At 30.3% G+C, this 14,460-nt stretch overlaps 1 protein-coding gene across 1 annotated transcript in view; it reads left to right on the plus strand.

Moving 5' to 3' along the window:
• Positions 1-214: 214 nt before the first annotated feature.
• Positions 215-14,460, plus strand: part of mfr (ferlin family C2 domain-containing myoferlin misfire) — a 97,166-nt gene continuing 82,920 nt past the window's right edge. The window contains exons 1-11 of the mRNA XM_080164397.1: positions 215-263; positions 821-882; positions 2,554-2,612; positions 3,967-4,040; positions 4,218-4,273; positions 4,892-4,950; positions 6,476-6,564; positions 7,019-7,136; positions 11,816-11,910; positions 12,805-12,894; positions 13,927-14,019. Of these exons, the coding sequence (XP_080020523.1) occupies positions 238-263; positions 821-882; positions 2,554-2,612; positions 3,967-4,040; positions 4,218-4,273; positions 4,892-4,950; positions 6,476-6,564; positions 7,019-7,136; positions 11,816-11,910; positions 12,805-12,894; positions 13,927-14,019 (821 nt within the window). The 5' untranslated portion in view covers positions 215-237. The remainder of the gene's footprint in view (positions 264-820; positions 883-2,553; positions 2,613-3,966; positions 4,041-4,217; positions 4,274-4,891; positions 4,951-6,475; positions 6,565-7,018; positions 7,137-11,815; positions 11,911-12,804; positions 12,895-13,926; positions 14,020-14,460) is intronic.

The raw sequence follows: 14,460 nt of genomic DNA on the forward strand, positions 1-14,460 counted from the left end.
AAAATCGGTAGATCTCATTCGTTGGATTAAAAACTTGGTGACTTCTCTTACATTTTGTTGGATATTGGAGGCTCTTTAACCTTTGGGGGCAAAATCTTACACAGGTTACTATACCTGCTTGGCTAATCTAACTTTTACTAAACCTAACATAAAAAATAAAAAAAAAGTTCAGATACAATTTGAGGAAACCGCCATATTAATATATGATTTTTTCAGATCAAAATGTTGTAGTGTAATATGTGCGCCATGTCATTGGGTGTTAGGTAAATACATTTCACATAATTACAGGGATCTAAAGGGATAAGACAATGACCGATAAATTGATGTACATCCATAATGATAATACGCAAAATTAACTTTTCTGTAGATTAAAGTTAGTGGTTGATACGTTTGAACACTAAACTTAATGAAAAAAACAATCAACATTCACTAAATTCCCCAAAGTTGTTAAACCAACGAATAAGAGAATATTATTTAAAACTTTGGGGACTAGTGTAATAAACAGCCCATTGTCCCCTATATCTCTGCATAATTAACTACTCGATTTATAGTGATTTAACTTTAGAAAAGTTTAATATTTCATTAAATTTATTGTAAGAAAATCTTCGAATTTCTTTTGTAAAAATCCATTAAATATGATAAGTCTAACATTACCATTTGAGAACACCATAGGTGTTCTAATTAATTTGTAATGTCTGAACGAATATGTAAATAAGGTTATGTTAAGTTTGTAAGTTAAACTTTATATATTTATTTTACTTAAGAATTATCCTTTTGATTTACATTTTGTAACACAGATTCTCTATAATTATGTTTTTAGGTTGGAAAGGTTCCGGGGAGAGATATCAACTGGGGAGAGACTTATGCGCCTCACTTTTAGAGGTACGTATACTTTAGTGTAACGTTAGATATAGTACACAAAATGCTCACTTTAAGTAACATCTAACAGACAACCAACCCTTTGATTGCATGACCTTTGTCTGGAAGTCCTAACTGTGCTTAGTTATGTGTTGCTACCCGCAGTAGGTAACTTTTTTTAACTTCTCTAGAATGACGCGGAGTAATTCAGACTCGAATCCTACACCTCTCCGATAGTAAGTAGGCACTCTATAATTAAACAAAGTTGAAATATTTGGCAAGTAGGATATATAAATAGTTAATGTTTAATTTGTGTCATTTTGACTTTATCAAAGCATTTAAATTATTACACAAATATCATGTCCGTCTGTTTCTGTTAGCTTATAGAGTCTTTGACACAGATTTAAAAATGTTCCAATTCTACAAATAAAGACTAAAACCTTTCAAAGACTTTTATAAAGTGATTGGACTATCCGTTTTATAAACCTTTTAATATAAACAGACATACATTCTAACTTTTTCGGTTCAGCTTCGAGCAAATTCTTTAATTAGAGAAATCGATAAATAAACTTGTTACTTATGAAAAGGTAAAAACGATACTCTATATTAATGTTAATTTATATCCCTAAAATTACTTAATAGCATTTTAATTAAGACCATTAAAATGTAATCAACTCTTGCGGTAATAGGGAAATGTATTCGCCTATTGTACTGTTCAAAGATATGTTTTTAAAAATCTAAAGAAGGACTTTGCAATTAGTTTTGTCAGATATAAAATTAAATTTTTAGTTATTATTATTTTCAGTACATCCATACTGTACATTTACAATTTGATTTAGTTTGACAGTACAAAAAAAGTAACCAATTCCCTATTACAATATAATTATATCTATGCAGAGAGGTTATAATAGCTTTGGAGTAGTAGCAAATTAGGCAACATTAAATTATAATACTATTTTAACTTGATAAAATATCATGTAACCATTTTCAGGAAAGTTTATTTCAATTTTTGTTCTCCAACTTTTCCTAAATGTCGCTGGTTAGAAAATGTTTTTTTTTGTAAATCTCTTGAAAACTGCAAAACAATATTTTTAAAACTTTTCTTTTTTCTTACTTATTTTTCATACTTTTTTTTGTTTAAAACTATCTTTTATCTATCAATCTATTTACCTATAACCTATATGTCTATCTATCTATCTTTCTATCTACCTATCTTTCTATATTTTCATGCAGTTTAGTTAAGAATTATCAATTATCAATCTTTTTACCTATAACCTTTGAATCTATATATCTATCTATCTGTAAAACTATCTGAATATCTATCTATCTATCTATCTATCTATCTATCTATCTATCTATCTATCTATCTATCTATCTATCTATCTATCTATCTATCTATCTATCTATCTATCTATCTATCTATCTATCTATCTATCTATCTATCTATCTATCTATCTATCTATCTATCTATCTATCTATCTATCTATCTATCTATCTATCTATCTATCTATCTATCTATCTATCTATCTATCTATCTATCTATCTATCTATCTATCTATCTATCTATCTATCTATCTATCTATCTATCTATCTATCTATCTATCTATCTATCTATCTATCTATCTATCTATCTATCTATCTATCTATCTATCTATCTATCTATCTATCTATCTATCTATCTATCTATCTATCTAGGTGTATCCAAAACCTCGAAAGTATTTGAACATAGAGGAGATGTGGCTATTATTAACCAGGTATAATGTATACCAGGAGCAAGAGATAGCTACTACATATCATGTGTGTCTGTTTGTCTGTCTTTTAGTGGAAACAATCGTTCTTTTTTATTTATGATAGTAGCAGTACATTCATATTAAGTATGCACTATACTATATAATAAACTACATAACAAAAGATGCATTGATTATTTTTATGAATAATAAATTACAATAGATAACCAATTAATACTTCGATTCATATATACACTCATTATGTATGATTTACAAGGATAATTATGTTTATAAGTTGATTCAGCAATTATAAGCTAACAACATTTTAGATTTAAATGAACAGTAAACTGTTATACAGTAAAAACTTAAAAGATAGAGAGAGACTGCATAATTATATTTAAGATTATCAATACAAATTGTACATACCTGCTAGATTGTCTGATGGACAGACAAACCTGTACTTGTCCTATAAATACCTCATACCTCATTTTGAAGTTTTCTATGCCTAATCCGTGCGGGTGGTCCAAACCCTGCTGGGCCTAAACCTGCAGAGCTCTCAAACTGTACCAAATATATCCTAAATAAACCTAACCTAAAGAAAATAAAAAAACCACTAAACTACCCACTCCCCCAATTTATCTAATCTACTATTGAATTATAAAGCTATTTTTTTTAAGGCCCTAGAAAATAAATATCCAAATGATAATATTCCTCTTTACAAAGCTTCCCTGGGAGGCACAGTCCATCTGTACTACAAGCCTGATACTGTAAATATAATTAAAAAATATAAATATACTTTGATATAACAAGATATAAAGAGAAAATTATAAATTGCGGAATATCTCCTCCAAGCATTGATTATGAATATTTAATTAAGTTAAGGTTCGATAACATATTTATTATTCTATAGGTAAATATAAGGTCATATATAATATCTAGATTTTTTCCCGCTTGGTAATCCCCCAAAATGTTTTAAACCTAATAAACCTGATATAAAAGTAAAATGAGGCCTGTCTGTTTATCCGAGTGTCTGTCTGTACCGAAGGATCTCGCTAACCGCTGAATTGATCTGGTTCTCCTTTACAATGCCAGTCCAGGGAAGGTTTATAACTATATTGGGGAAGTGTACCACCACCCCGCATTTATTTTCCTTTCAAAGCTAATATTGAAATTGTGGAAAGTGGATGTCTTTCCCCCCTCCCACCGGAAGTGCATCTAAATGCCAAAAGTCCAAAAAAATTCTGAAATTACCTAAACGAAAACAAAGATTCAATTTAGCTACAGTAAATATGATAAAAAAGGTCTCTAAAATATATTATTCATGCCAATTTTGAAAAATTATGCAGGGAGTTGTGTAGATGCTAATGCTAAATGTTTTTAGAGCCTTGAATGGCCAATTGCTCGAGGTCTGGAGGTTGAAGAAAAGCTGGAAGTACACTTACTGGCTCATAACAGGTAAAACTCATAAATATATGTTGCATTTTTTCTAAAATCTTTAATGTTGGCAAATTTTAATTTTTAAAAACTGATGTAAAATAAAATAAAACTTGTTACTGATTGAAATATAAAATTAGTTGTAAAGTTTTGCAGTTTTTATTTTTTTATATTCTTAAAAATAATTACATTTTTTAGATTCTTAAACAACAGAATACTTGCTTTGGCCAGTTTATCACTCCACAGACTTCTAGGTATTTGTTATATGTAGCAGCGAACCTAATCTATAGTTCACTTTGCCTGTCCGTCTGTCTGCAACGCTATGGGTGTAATGCACTTTCTTTGCAGCTGTCTAACATAGACTGCTAATTTTTAAAAAAGAGTTATTTCAAAAGAACATCCAGAATATAACTTAGTTAGCCCGTCAGTCTGACGGTCATGCTACAAAAGATGTTTAAATATTGATATTAAGGTTTCTTTTTTTTTCTTTTCCATTGTATCTTTTTTTTAACATTGCTCTATAACTCACTTTGTCTGTTTGATCATCCATGAGTTTCCTTACATTTACTAGTAGCATATCATACAATATTATACAGCTATATATAGATAGTAAATAAAAAGTATCAAAAAGTTTAAAAGTCCTTCAAGCCTTCTTTAACATTCGAGCAAATTAGGTTATGTTATTCAAAGAAAATAAAATAGATATTAGTTGTTTTCTTTAAAAGGGTCTTAGGACCCTCCTTTCATTCTTAGAACCAAAAAATTTTCACTAAAAAGAGTATTATCTAATATGTATTATATTCCCATACATTTATTTTATGTATATAATACAAATAATATTTGTTTATTAATAATATGTTGATGATTTTCAGATGAGCCTCGCCTGCAGCTTCAAGTAACATTATTGGATACCAATAACAGACCAATCAAGGTAGAGTGGGGTGTTCATTTGCTTCTGCAAAAGCTATAAAACTGCGAATTTGAAAACTTTATACTGCAATGACTATATTCTAAGTACACTTTTCGGTATTATCCTCTTAGAAATATTTTTTTTTAATTTTGAAAATTTTTATTTTTTATTTTTATTTTGCTAGTATGGCTGAACATTTAAGGCATAATATTTGCCTATATATGGTTAGGGATAAATGATAAGGAAAATGAAAAAAATAACGATTTTTTAAATAAAGATTATTTATTTTTTAGTAATGTAGTAATGTATTGGTTTTATTAGTATGTTTGCTAAAAATTACAATAAACTTAAAGGATTTAGGTATACTAAATATAAATTATTCAGATAGGTTATTAATTATAAACTAAATATTTAACTCATAAAATTAAACAGATAAATAGCATAATACCACTAATCTGGAAATTTGTAGTTTAGCGGCTTTAGTGATTAATTTCCAATGCTCACTTTGAGACACTTCAGCTTTGGAGAAACAACTATCAATGTTTAGAATGAGTGTAAAGAAAAAAAAGATTTTAATTCTTATAAAGAAAAAAAATCTACACTGAAAAAATTTATGTTACCACCAGCTTAGATTTTATGGTAAGAGTGCATTCACTTGCACATATTATCTCATCTACATTGCATGTCATATCGAATAAATACACAATCCTTAATACAAAGTAGAACGATGTCTGTCTGTTTGTTTGTTTGTAACGAAGGATCTCGCTAACCGCTGAACCGATCGGGTCTTCCTTAACAGGGTAGCTTCTGATAGGTCCCGGGAAGGTTTATAACTATTTTGGGGGAGGGTACCACCACCCTCCCAAGAGAAATCGCCCCTAGAAAAAAATTCCTCCCCAAATTTTTTTTGTAATTTAATTTTTTCAACTAAATTAAAAAATAGGGGGAGTTACCCCCCCACCCAAAAAAAAAATATTCTCCCCCCCAAAAATTTTTTTTTACTTTTTCTTTTAAAATCTAAAGTAAGAAATTGGGTTATCCAATTCAATTCCCCCCTCCTTAAGTGCCCCTAGAGGCCTCTAAGGGGTGTAGCCGCTAGTTAATAAAAAGTAACAGTATGTCCAATTGCCTCTCTGTACAGAAGGATCTCGCTAACCGCATAAAGTAGCATCTAGTGGTCTTGTGAAGGTCTATGCCCATTTTAAGGAGAGTACCAAACCCTCCCGAGAGAAATTACCGCAAGAAAAAAAGACACCCTTTAATTTTATGTACTCTTTTATTTGAAAACTAAAATTAAAAATAAGGGTATTATATAAAACAAAGCTAAAATAAACTAAATAAAGAAAAATGGAAAGAGGCAGTGTTCTGTCCAAATTGATTACATGTGCGGAAGTGAATACACAACCTTATATTATGGTAAAAACTGAATAAATATTCATAGATTCAGGAATAGATTTTACATTTTTTTCCCGCGTAAAATAACCAAACTTTATTCTTTTAGTTCATCTGCATATTTTTTTTTTGCAAAAAAAACTTGTTGACCTAGGCAATGCTAGAGATACAAGTATGGTATATGGGCCCTGGAGTGTACACAAACAACCTAATCCAGCTAGAATCTGGGGACAGAGAAGAAAGGTAAGTACATATAGAATAGAAGCGCTGTTAAAATGAATGTAGCAAAATGACGTTATCATGTTCTTCTGTTTCTAATGCTTCTTTATTATATACCCTTATGTACACATTTCTATTTCAAAGATCTTCGCTTCTAGTCGTCCTTGTCTTAGGAAAGAAGACGTATTTGTTCTTGATAAATAAGTTTTATCGACTTGTTTACATTGAATTTTATTCATATTAGATGTAAGATGTGGATGAAAGGCTATGTAAACAAACAGAAACTTGTCCTTACATAGAATATAAAAAGCTTCGAATCTCAAACGTTTAGTCGAAAAAATAATATCCCCTAAAACTGTTTTTTTTTGTGTTTTTTGAAATAAAAAGTGGGGGGGGGGCGGGTGTTGGCAATCAATTTCCGGAAGAGGGCCGGATTTTAAAAGTTAAGATGACGTTCTAAATTTTCCCTTGATTTTAGTGGAGGCTGGGACGCAGATCTTTCAGATGATCAAAGAGCTTTGATAGACATAGAGAAGAATATTGCTAATATTGAGCGGAGTATGAATGCTGAAAATAGAGATGCCATGAGTGAAAAGGTAAGTTACAGAAATATAGTATGTTTAAATGGTAGAATCCACATTGTGTGTGTAGGTAATCTGTCTCTTAATATCTCGGTAACCACTGAACCGATCGGATTCTACTCTTCAGGGTATATACCTATTGGTCCTTTGGTGGTTTTAAGCTATTTTTTTGGGAAGTGGGACACCCCCCCCCCCCAAAAAAATGAAAATTCTCTCCCCGCAATTTTTTTTAAATGTTTAAATTTTTTTTAAAATTACCTCATGGGGCAAAGCCCCTAGAGGCTAGGGGCGAAGCCGCTAGTATATAGTATAAAAGAAATGCTATGGGTTTAATGAAAATAATCAGAAATAAATAAATCTTAAGTAGCATCGCAACGACTAAAAAGTTTTTTCTATAATGAAGTTTTGGACAATGTTGTACCAAAAATTCCTGTTTAAGGTATCTACTTTCTTAAGAAAATTTTAATTTTAAATAATGTATGTTTTTTCTTAAATTCGTTTATTGACAACAAAGAATCGGTTGTACTAATGAAATTAATTTGATTGGTTTGTTGATGTAACCAAGTAATTAAAAAGTTTGTCTATAGATATTATAAACTTGATGTAATACAAATATTTTTGAAAACTACATAATTAAAGTATCAATTTTGTAGACCATTTATTTAAAAATTTAATGTCCAAACAAGGATGACAACATTCATAAGTAGCGAAGCTCAAAAATGATAAAGAGACATCAGGAAAAATTTTAATATAGAGCAGTAACATACAATAAACATGAAACTTGATAAAATAGGGAAATTAAGAAACCTTTAAAATCACGCAACCTTTATAAATTAAAAATCTAGGAATCGATCAAGCACGGCAATTAATAGACAAATCTTAATTAAACTTGATGGAAAACTGTAGAATATGAGCACCGAAATTAGGAGACAAATCTCAATAAAACTTGGTAGAAATATGTAGAATGTGAAATTGATTAATCCCTGAAAATTTGAGCCCTCTATCTTGAAAAGGAGTTGAGAAAATCGTGAAAACGTAAAAATCTAGGAATCGATCTAGCACCCTAAATAACAGACAGATGGACAATATAATATTTACTAAGTATATTTGCGATTACTTTTATTTAATGAAATCTTCCAATTTTTAACATTTACAAAACAGCCTGCTTTATTGCATCAAGATCCATGACAGATCTATATAGGAAATAAACGTCTATAAATGAGCTCGAGTCTTCCAATGGTAAAGTGTTTAAAACTCATAGTGCTCCAATAATCCTCATTAAACTCTCATTGACCAAAGCGATAAGACCTTTATCCTATTTGTTTATGGAATGAATTAAGTTTTTCATAGCATGTAGATATTTGAATTACATTGAAGTATTTAATCCTTATTTCATAAATAAAAAATATACGTTCATAATAGAGTAAATCTAAGAAAACTGTATTTTAAAAGAATTTGATTGTGGTGACACTTCCTTTGTGTTAAAATATTAAAACTGAAATTTTAATCATATTAACCCTTTGGTGATGGTAATGTGAAAAAAAATATAATTGAAAAAATCTTTTTAATATCATTTAAATTAATAAATATTTACTTCTTTCTTTTAGATAGTAATGGCGGGGGAGGAAAATTGATTTATTGAGAAATAGATAAATATATATGTACTTATAGAAAACTAGCCAATAGCGATATAGTTATATTGAGCCAACTCTAGTATATTATATGGGCATGTATAATGGGAATCTTCACTAAAAATTTCAGCTGTCTATCTTTTATAGGAACTGAGAAAATCACGTTTACTCCAAAACATTTCTTACGGAAAAACGGACATTTCAAATTATAGAGTAGCTTCGCTCAAAAATTATAGAGTAGCTTCGCTACTAAAAATATGTTCTGGATGGGAATTTTATTTAAATTTTGAAACAAACAAACATATCTAAACATGAGTATCATACATAGCAAACAAAATTTATGTTTAATATTATATTGAATGACAATTTTCTTAAAAGCGAAGCAATAAACGCTCCACTTTAAGCTTCAATCATAAAGTGGTTATTTTTCAAAAGATTCTAATGAAAAAAATAAAAAAATAAAACTTTTAAAACAACTGAGCATCAGTACTAAATTAAAATGAATTTAATAAACTTTCAATTGAATCGCTATTGCATGAAATTAAAGTATGATAATAATTTTATGAGGATTTTGATATCTTGGAAGACATTTTTATACAAAAAATCCCCCAAAATCATATTATTTTTTTTAAAATTGGAAAAAATCTTCAGATCATAACCCTTCTCTATTCCCTTTACTATTCCTAAATTTGATTATATATTTGTGTACAAATCAACATATAACTTTTACCAATTTTGTAAAAGAATCCCGCTCCCCCCGGCCCCCTTCCAATGAAGTTGTGACATTGTATATAGAAAATCCTTGCTTATTTTCATGTGTATGTATGTGAATAAGGTAAATAACTAGTTGGTGCTAAAATGTAACATGATAAATACAAAATTGTTCAATGTTGAAATACGATATTTCTCTAACCAAGACATAAAAAAATACTCTAATTCTGTCGTTCAAGATTCAAAAATAAAAAAAAGAAAATAAAATAAAAAAGAAATATTGAAAATTAAGTTTGTTTTGATATGATAATATTTGTCGACTAAAAATATTCATGGTGTATTCATGGACGTCCAATCTTTTTATGACAGTGGGGTAAAAATGAAAGGTTTCAAAGGATTGAGGAAGTTAATTTTGAGGTGGGAAAATGAGGAGATTCAAACTATGGTTGGGGTAAACGTCTATGGACGTATGTAGATTACTATATAATAAATTTGGCCCTGGTATGCATACTTTCTAACATGTTGTCAAAGAGCTTATTTTTCTTAATTAGGTCATCATGTTTTTTAACCTTTAAAGCTTAAATCCAAAATTTAACGTTTAATGACATTTTCAATTTCAACGGTAAAATTTTTCGGGGGTGGGGGGTGAAGATTTTTTTTCGAGGTAAAATTTCACTAGACTAATTTTTTAAGTAGAGACAGACAGACAGATATCCTGTTTCTAAATTTATTGGTTTATTCACAACTAGCAGCTACGCCCCTAGAGGCCTCTAGTTAACTAAATTTATTATTTCATATTCTTTTAGGGATGGAGGAGGGTAATTTTTTTTCTATGGACGATTTATCTCAGAAGGGTGGTGGTACCCTCCCCTAAAATAGTTAAAAACCTTCCCTGGACCTATGAGAAGCTACTTTGTTAAGGAAAACCATAGCGATTTAGCGGTTAGCGACGAGATCCTTCGGTACAAACAGACAGACATACAAGCAGACAGTCATCCTGTTACTTTATTATTAGGTTGGCTCAGTTGACGAAAGTTGACTAAGACTTTACTGGTTTTTACCCTTTAATTGCTGCGCTACTCCTAGATATAATTGTCCTGTTAATATTATCTACCATAATAATAGATACGATGTTATATACATATGTTAAGAATGATATATGCTGTAATAAATATGACAGAGCTAGAAAGTAAGAAATAATATTCATATTAAACGTTAAAGGAAAGATATATCAAATGCTAGGATAAAGTCAAGCTGCTCTAAATTGTACATATATTTGTATTTTTAAGATTGCTATAGAAATGCTCTAATGATCTGTATAGGGTATGTCTGTGTTGGCTGTCCTTTAGCAAAAAAATCCTAATTTTTTTTTCAATGCTAAATTCAGACTAATAGGCCGACCTCTAACCCCCGAACCCGGAACATCCCATTAAAATAAAAAAAATGACTTAAATTAATAACTCTAAAAGATTTTCATGGATATGTTTTAGATATAGGTATATAATTATCCTTTTTCGTTCTGTTATTCCATTTTCCTTATTTCTATTTCATATCATTTATGATTAGAAAACTTTATAGACACAGAGCATATAAAAACTCTTTTTTTGTTTGTGTTTTCTTTGATTTATATGATTTATTATACTTATGACTGATTGCTTATTTTCTCCATTCTGTAACATCTTACATTTTAGGGAGTTTTTAAATATAAACTTTTTACTTTATGTGAGTTAAGGAAGCCTAAATACTAAGGAATTTGCGGGCAAACTTTATTTTAAAATTGTTGCGCTACTTATCAAAATCTATCTTAAAGTCGCCAAAACATATATGGTGTAGGTGGTAAGGTTAAAGAAACACCATATGACGACTCATGATCATTCAATTGTCTAGGTAGTTAAAGAGTAGCTACGCTACTTTTGAAAATGTATTAAAAAAGTCGACAAAATTTAGATAATGTTGTTAGTGAAAGTTTTATCATTAGAGTAAAACACTAGAGGGGGAAGGGGTAAAATAACTATTTGTCCCCATCCCAAGGACCTTGTGCCGACTCTTAATTTGGTATTCGAAAATCAACCAATAATGTCGAGAATATTAACACAGCCAAGTAGAAGAAAACAATTTGCTGGCAGACGAAAAAGGTCCTTAAAAAAGGGGGCAGGTAGTTATCTGAATATAAATCTACACTATTATAGATTTAATGTCTGATCAAACGATTGACGTTGAGATAAACACTTTTTATAGAGTAGCCGCACTTTTACAAGTTTTTAGGATTTTTTAAAAGTAGGAGTTTAACATGGATGTTCAGACAAACTCTACTTTTCGAGTAACTGCACCATTAATTTGTTGTTCATTAAGATCTCTGGAAGTCGACAGAGCCTGGATAACGTTGGAGGAGAAAGTCTAAGCAAAAGAAAATTCTACATATCTTCAGAAAAGCTTCATAAGAAAAGGTAAAAATAATCAAATCTTCTATAATACAAAGTAGAACGATGTCTGTGTGTCTGTTTGTCTGTTTTTTTTTGTAGCGAAGGATCTCGCTAACCGCTGAACATATCGGGTTCTCCTTTACAGGGTAGCTTCTCATAGGTCCCGGGAAGGTTTATAACTATTTTCTTGAGGGGTGGGACACCCCCAACCTCCCCCCAAAAATTAAAAATACCCCCCCCAACAAAATTTTTTTTTTCTTCTTAAAACTAAAATTAAAATAGTGTGGTCGACTAACCCCCCCCCCACATGAAAAAAAAATTCTCCCCCCCAAAGAAAATTTTTTTTTTAGATTAATTTTTAAAAATCTAAATTACGGAAAATTGGTTTGATCAAACCTCTAGAGGCAAGGCCCCTAGAGGCTAGGGGCGAAGCCGCTAGTATTTTTATAATTTAGCAATTAGTGTTCTGTAAAATTCAGACTTGTAAACAAAACAATTTTATTTTTAGATTAAGTAAAAAAGTAAATTCTACTTCTTTTATCATCCTTTATTTATTTTTATCCTGTCAACTATACTTACTTTTTCAATTAATTTCATATTTAGTATGAAAGAAAGTGATAGATTTTGGAATTATTATTTATCGCATCGTATTATAGACAGCTTTCCGCGGATAATAAAAGTTGTAAGATTAAAACAAGTTTTGTTAGCCCCGAGGGGATGAAGGCTCCGGCTAAGAAAAATGGTATAAATTTTAAGATTTTTATTTTTATCTTTGTGGAAAATTGTCTGTGATGCGGTGCAATACATTATTTGTCATTACGGCGGAGAATAATAAGTTTCGAAACCAATACTGAATAAAAACTACTTCTTTATGAATGGACGTAGTCATCCTTGTTTTAATTCATTATTTTTGTCCAGGACAAATGCTCTGAAATCTGTAAAGAACATGCTGAGTATGGCTAGAAGAAAATCTACAGATTCTGAGGACAAAACTATGTTTTGTACAAGGTTTACATTTATATCTACAAATTAATATGGTTATAATACTAGTTCCCAACGTTTTATATTAACGTTTGGCTTAACAACTTTGGGGACTTTTAAATAATTTTGATTGGTTAGTTTATTAGATCGAGTGTTTAAACGTTTGAACCACTGTTTTAAGTCAAAGAAAGGATGTACACTAATTTATCGGTTATTGTCTTATCCCTTTAGATCCCTTGATTGTAATTAAATTATGACAGCTAACAAACAGTGTATGTCCGTCTGTAAAAGATACTTCTGATTCTCTTTAAGAATTGATCTATGAGCCTAAAACCATATAATTAAATTTATGCATCTGAATGGATGATCTGCGTGTTTCTTTTTTAGATATTTGGAGCTAATTTTATGAATATGATATTATCGCTAAACTGATTTAAAACATAAAATAGTAATGGCATGAATATATGTTTCCTGAACGTCCATCTGTCTATCGTCTATACGAAGGTCTCTTGAAGGATTGTACACTAACCCTGCGAGGCTCCCCAGTGACAAATATAACCTAACCTAACTGCCGTTACTTAAAAAACAAACCAAACTCTCCGCCTGAGAAAAATGGGGAAGGTATGGTATAATTGTTTGTCTGTACTTTCATGTGTCAGTCAGTCAGTAAAAGTAACTTAAAACTAAATATAAATTCTAATAGTATGGAATCTGATGTGAACACAGATGGTGAAGGGATGGAATCATTGTTTGTCCCTTTGTACCTTCATCGAATAATATATCTGTCAGTCGAAGTAACTTACAACTAATATAAATAATAATAGTATGTAATCTGCAGCTGGGGCAGTGTTGGAATCATTGCCTGTCTGTCTGTACGTCTATCTGTTAATATGTCCGTTAGCTAAAGTACCTTAAAACTAAATATAAATACTAATAGTATGGAATCTGATGTAACTACGTATGGTGAAGGGATGGAATCATTGTTTGTCCGTTTGTACCTCCATCTGTTAATATGTCCTTCAGTTAAAGTAACTTACAACTAAATGTAAATACTAATAGTATGGAATCTGATGTAACCACAGATGGCGAAGGGATTGACTCTGACAAGGATCAACTTATCCAAAATGATTTTCTAGCCATGAAAGCTTCTAGGTAATAATTATTATTGAATGAAATTAATATAATGAAAGATTTGTAGCGTGTTAGATCTACAGTTTAAGACCCGGTACAAAAAAAACACCTCCTTTGAAGGAAAATAGTTTTTCTTCTGGCGCCTAATAGATTTCTTCAACTATTGCTAAGCTGTAACTGGCCTTAGAACAACTAATAAATCTTTATAACTACATTGGATCACCTGTACCTCCCTTGTAGAACCAGTGTTAACAAAGATTTGTGAGGATCATTGCGATTAAAATAATAAACAACCTTTTTTCACTCTATATTTAACATCCATAAAAAAAGTGAAATTAGCAAATTCGATAATAGTTATTTATCATATTTTCGTAATATTGTGAATGCTAGAAAGGATATTCAAAATTATTTCAACAATTTTGGTCATGTGATCAAAATTTGAATTTTCCTTCTACTATTGCC

The sequence above is a fragment of the Acartia tonsa genome, chromosome 6 (genome assembly GCF_053477335.1).
Source record: "Acartia tonsa isolate MP-2025a chromosome 6, ASM5347733v1, whole genome shotgun sequence".
Taxonomy (NCBI): Eukaryota; Metazoa; Arthropoda; class Copepoda; order Calanoida; family Acartiidae; genus Acartia; species Acartia tonsa.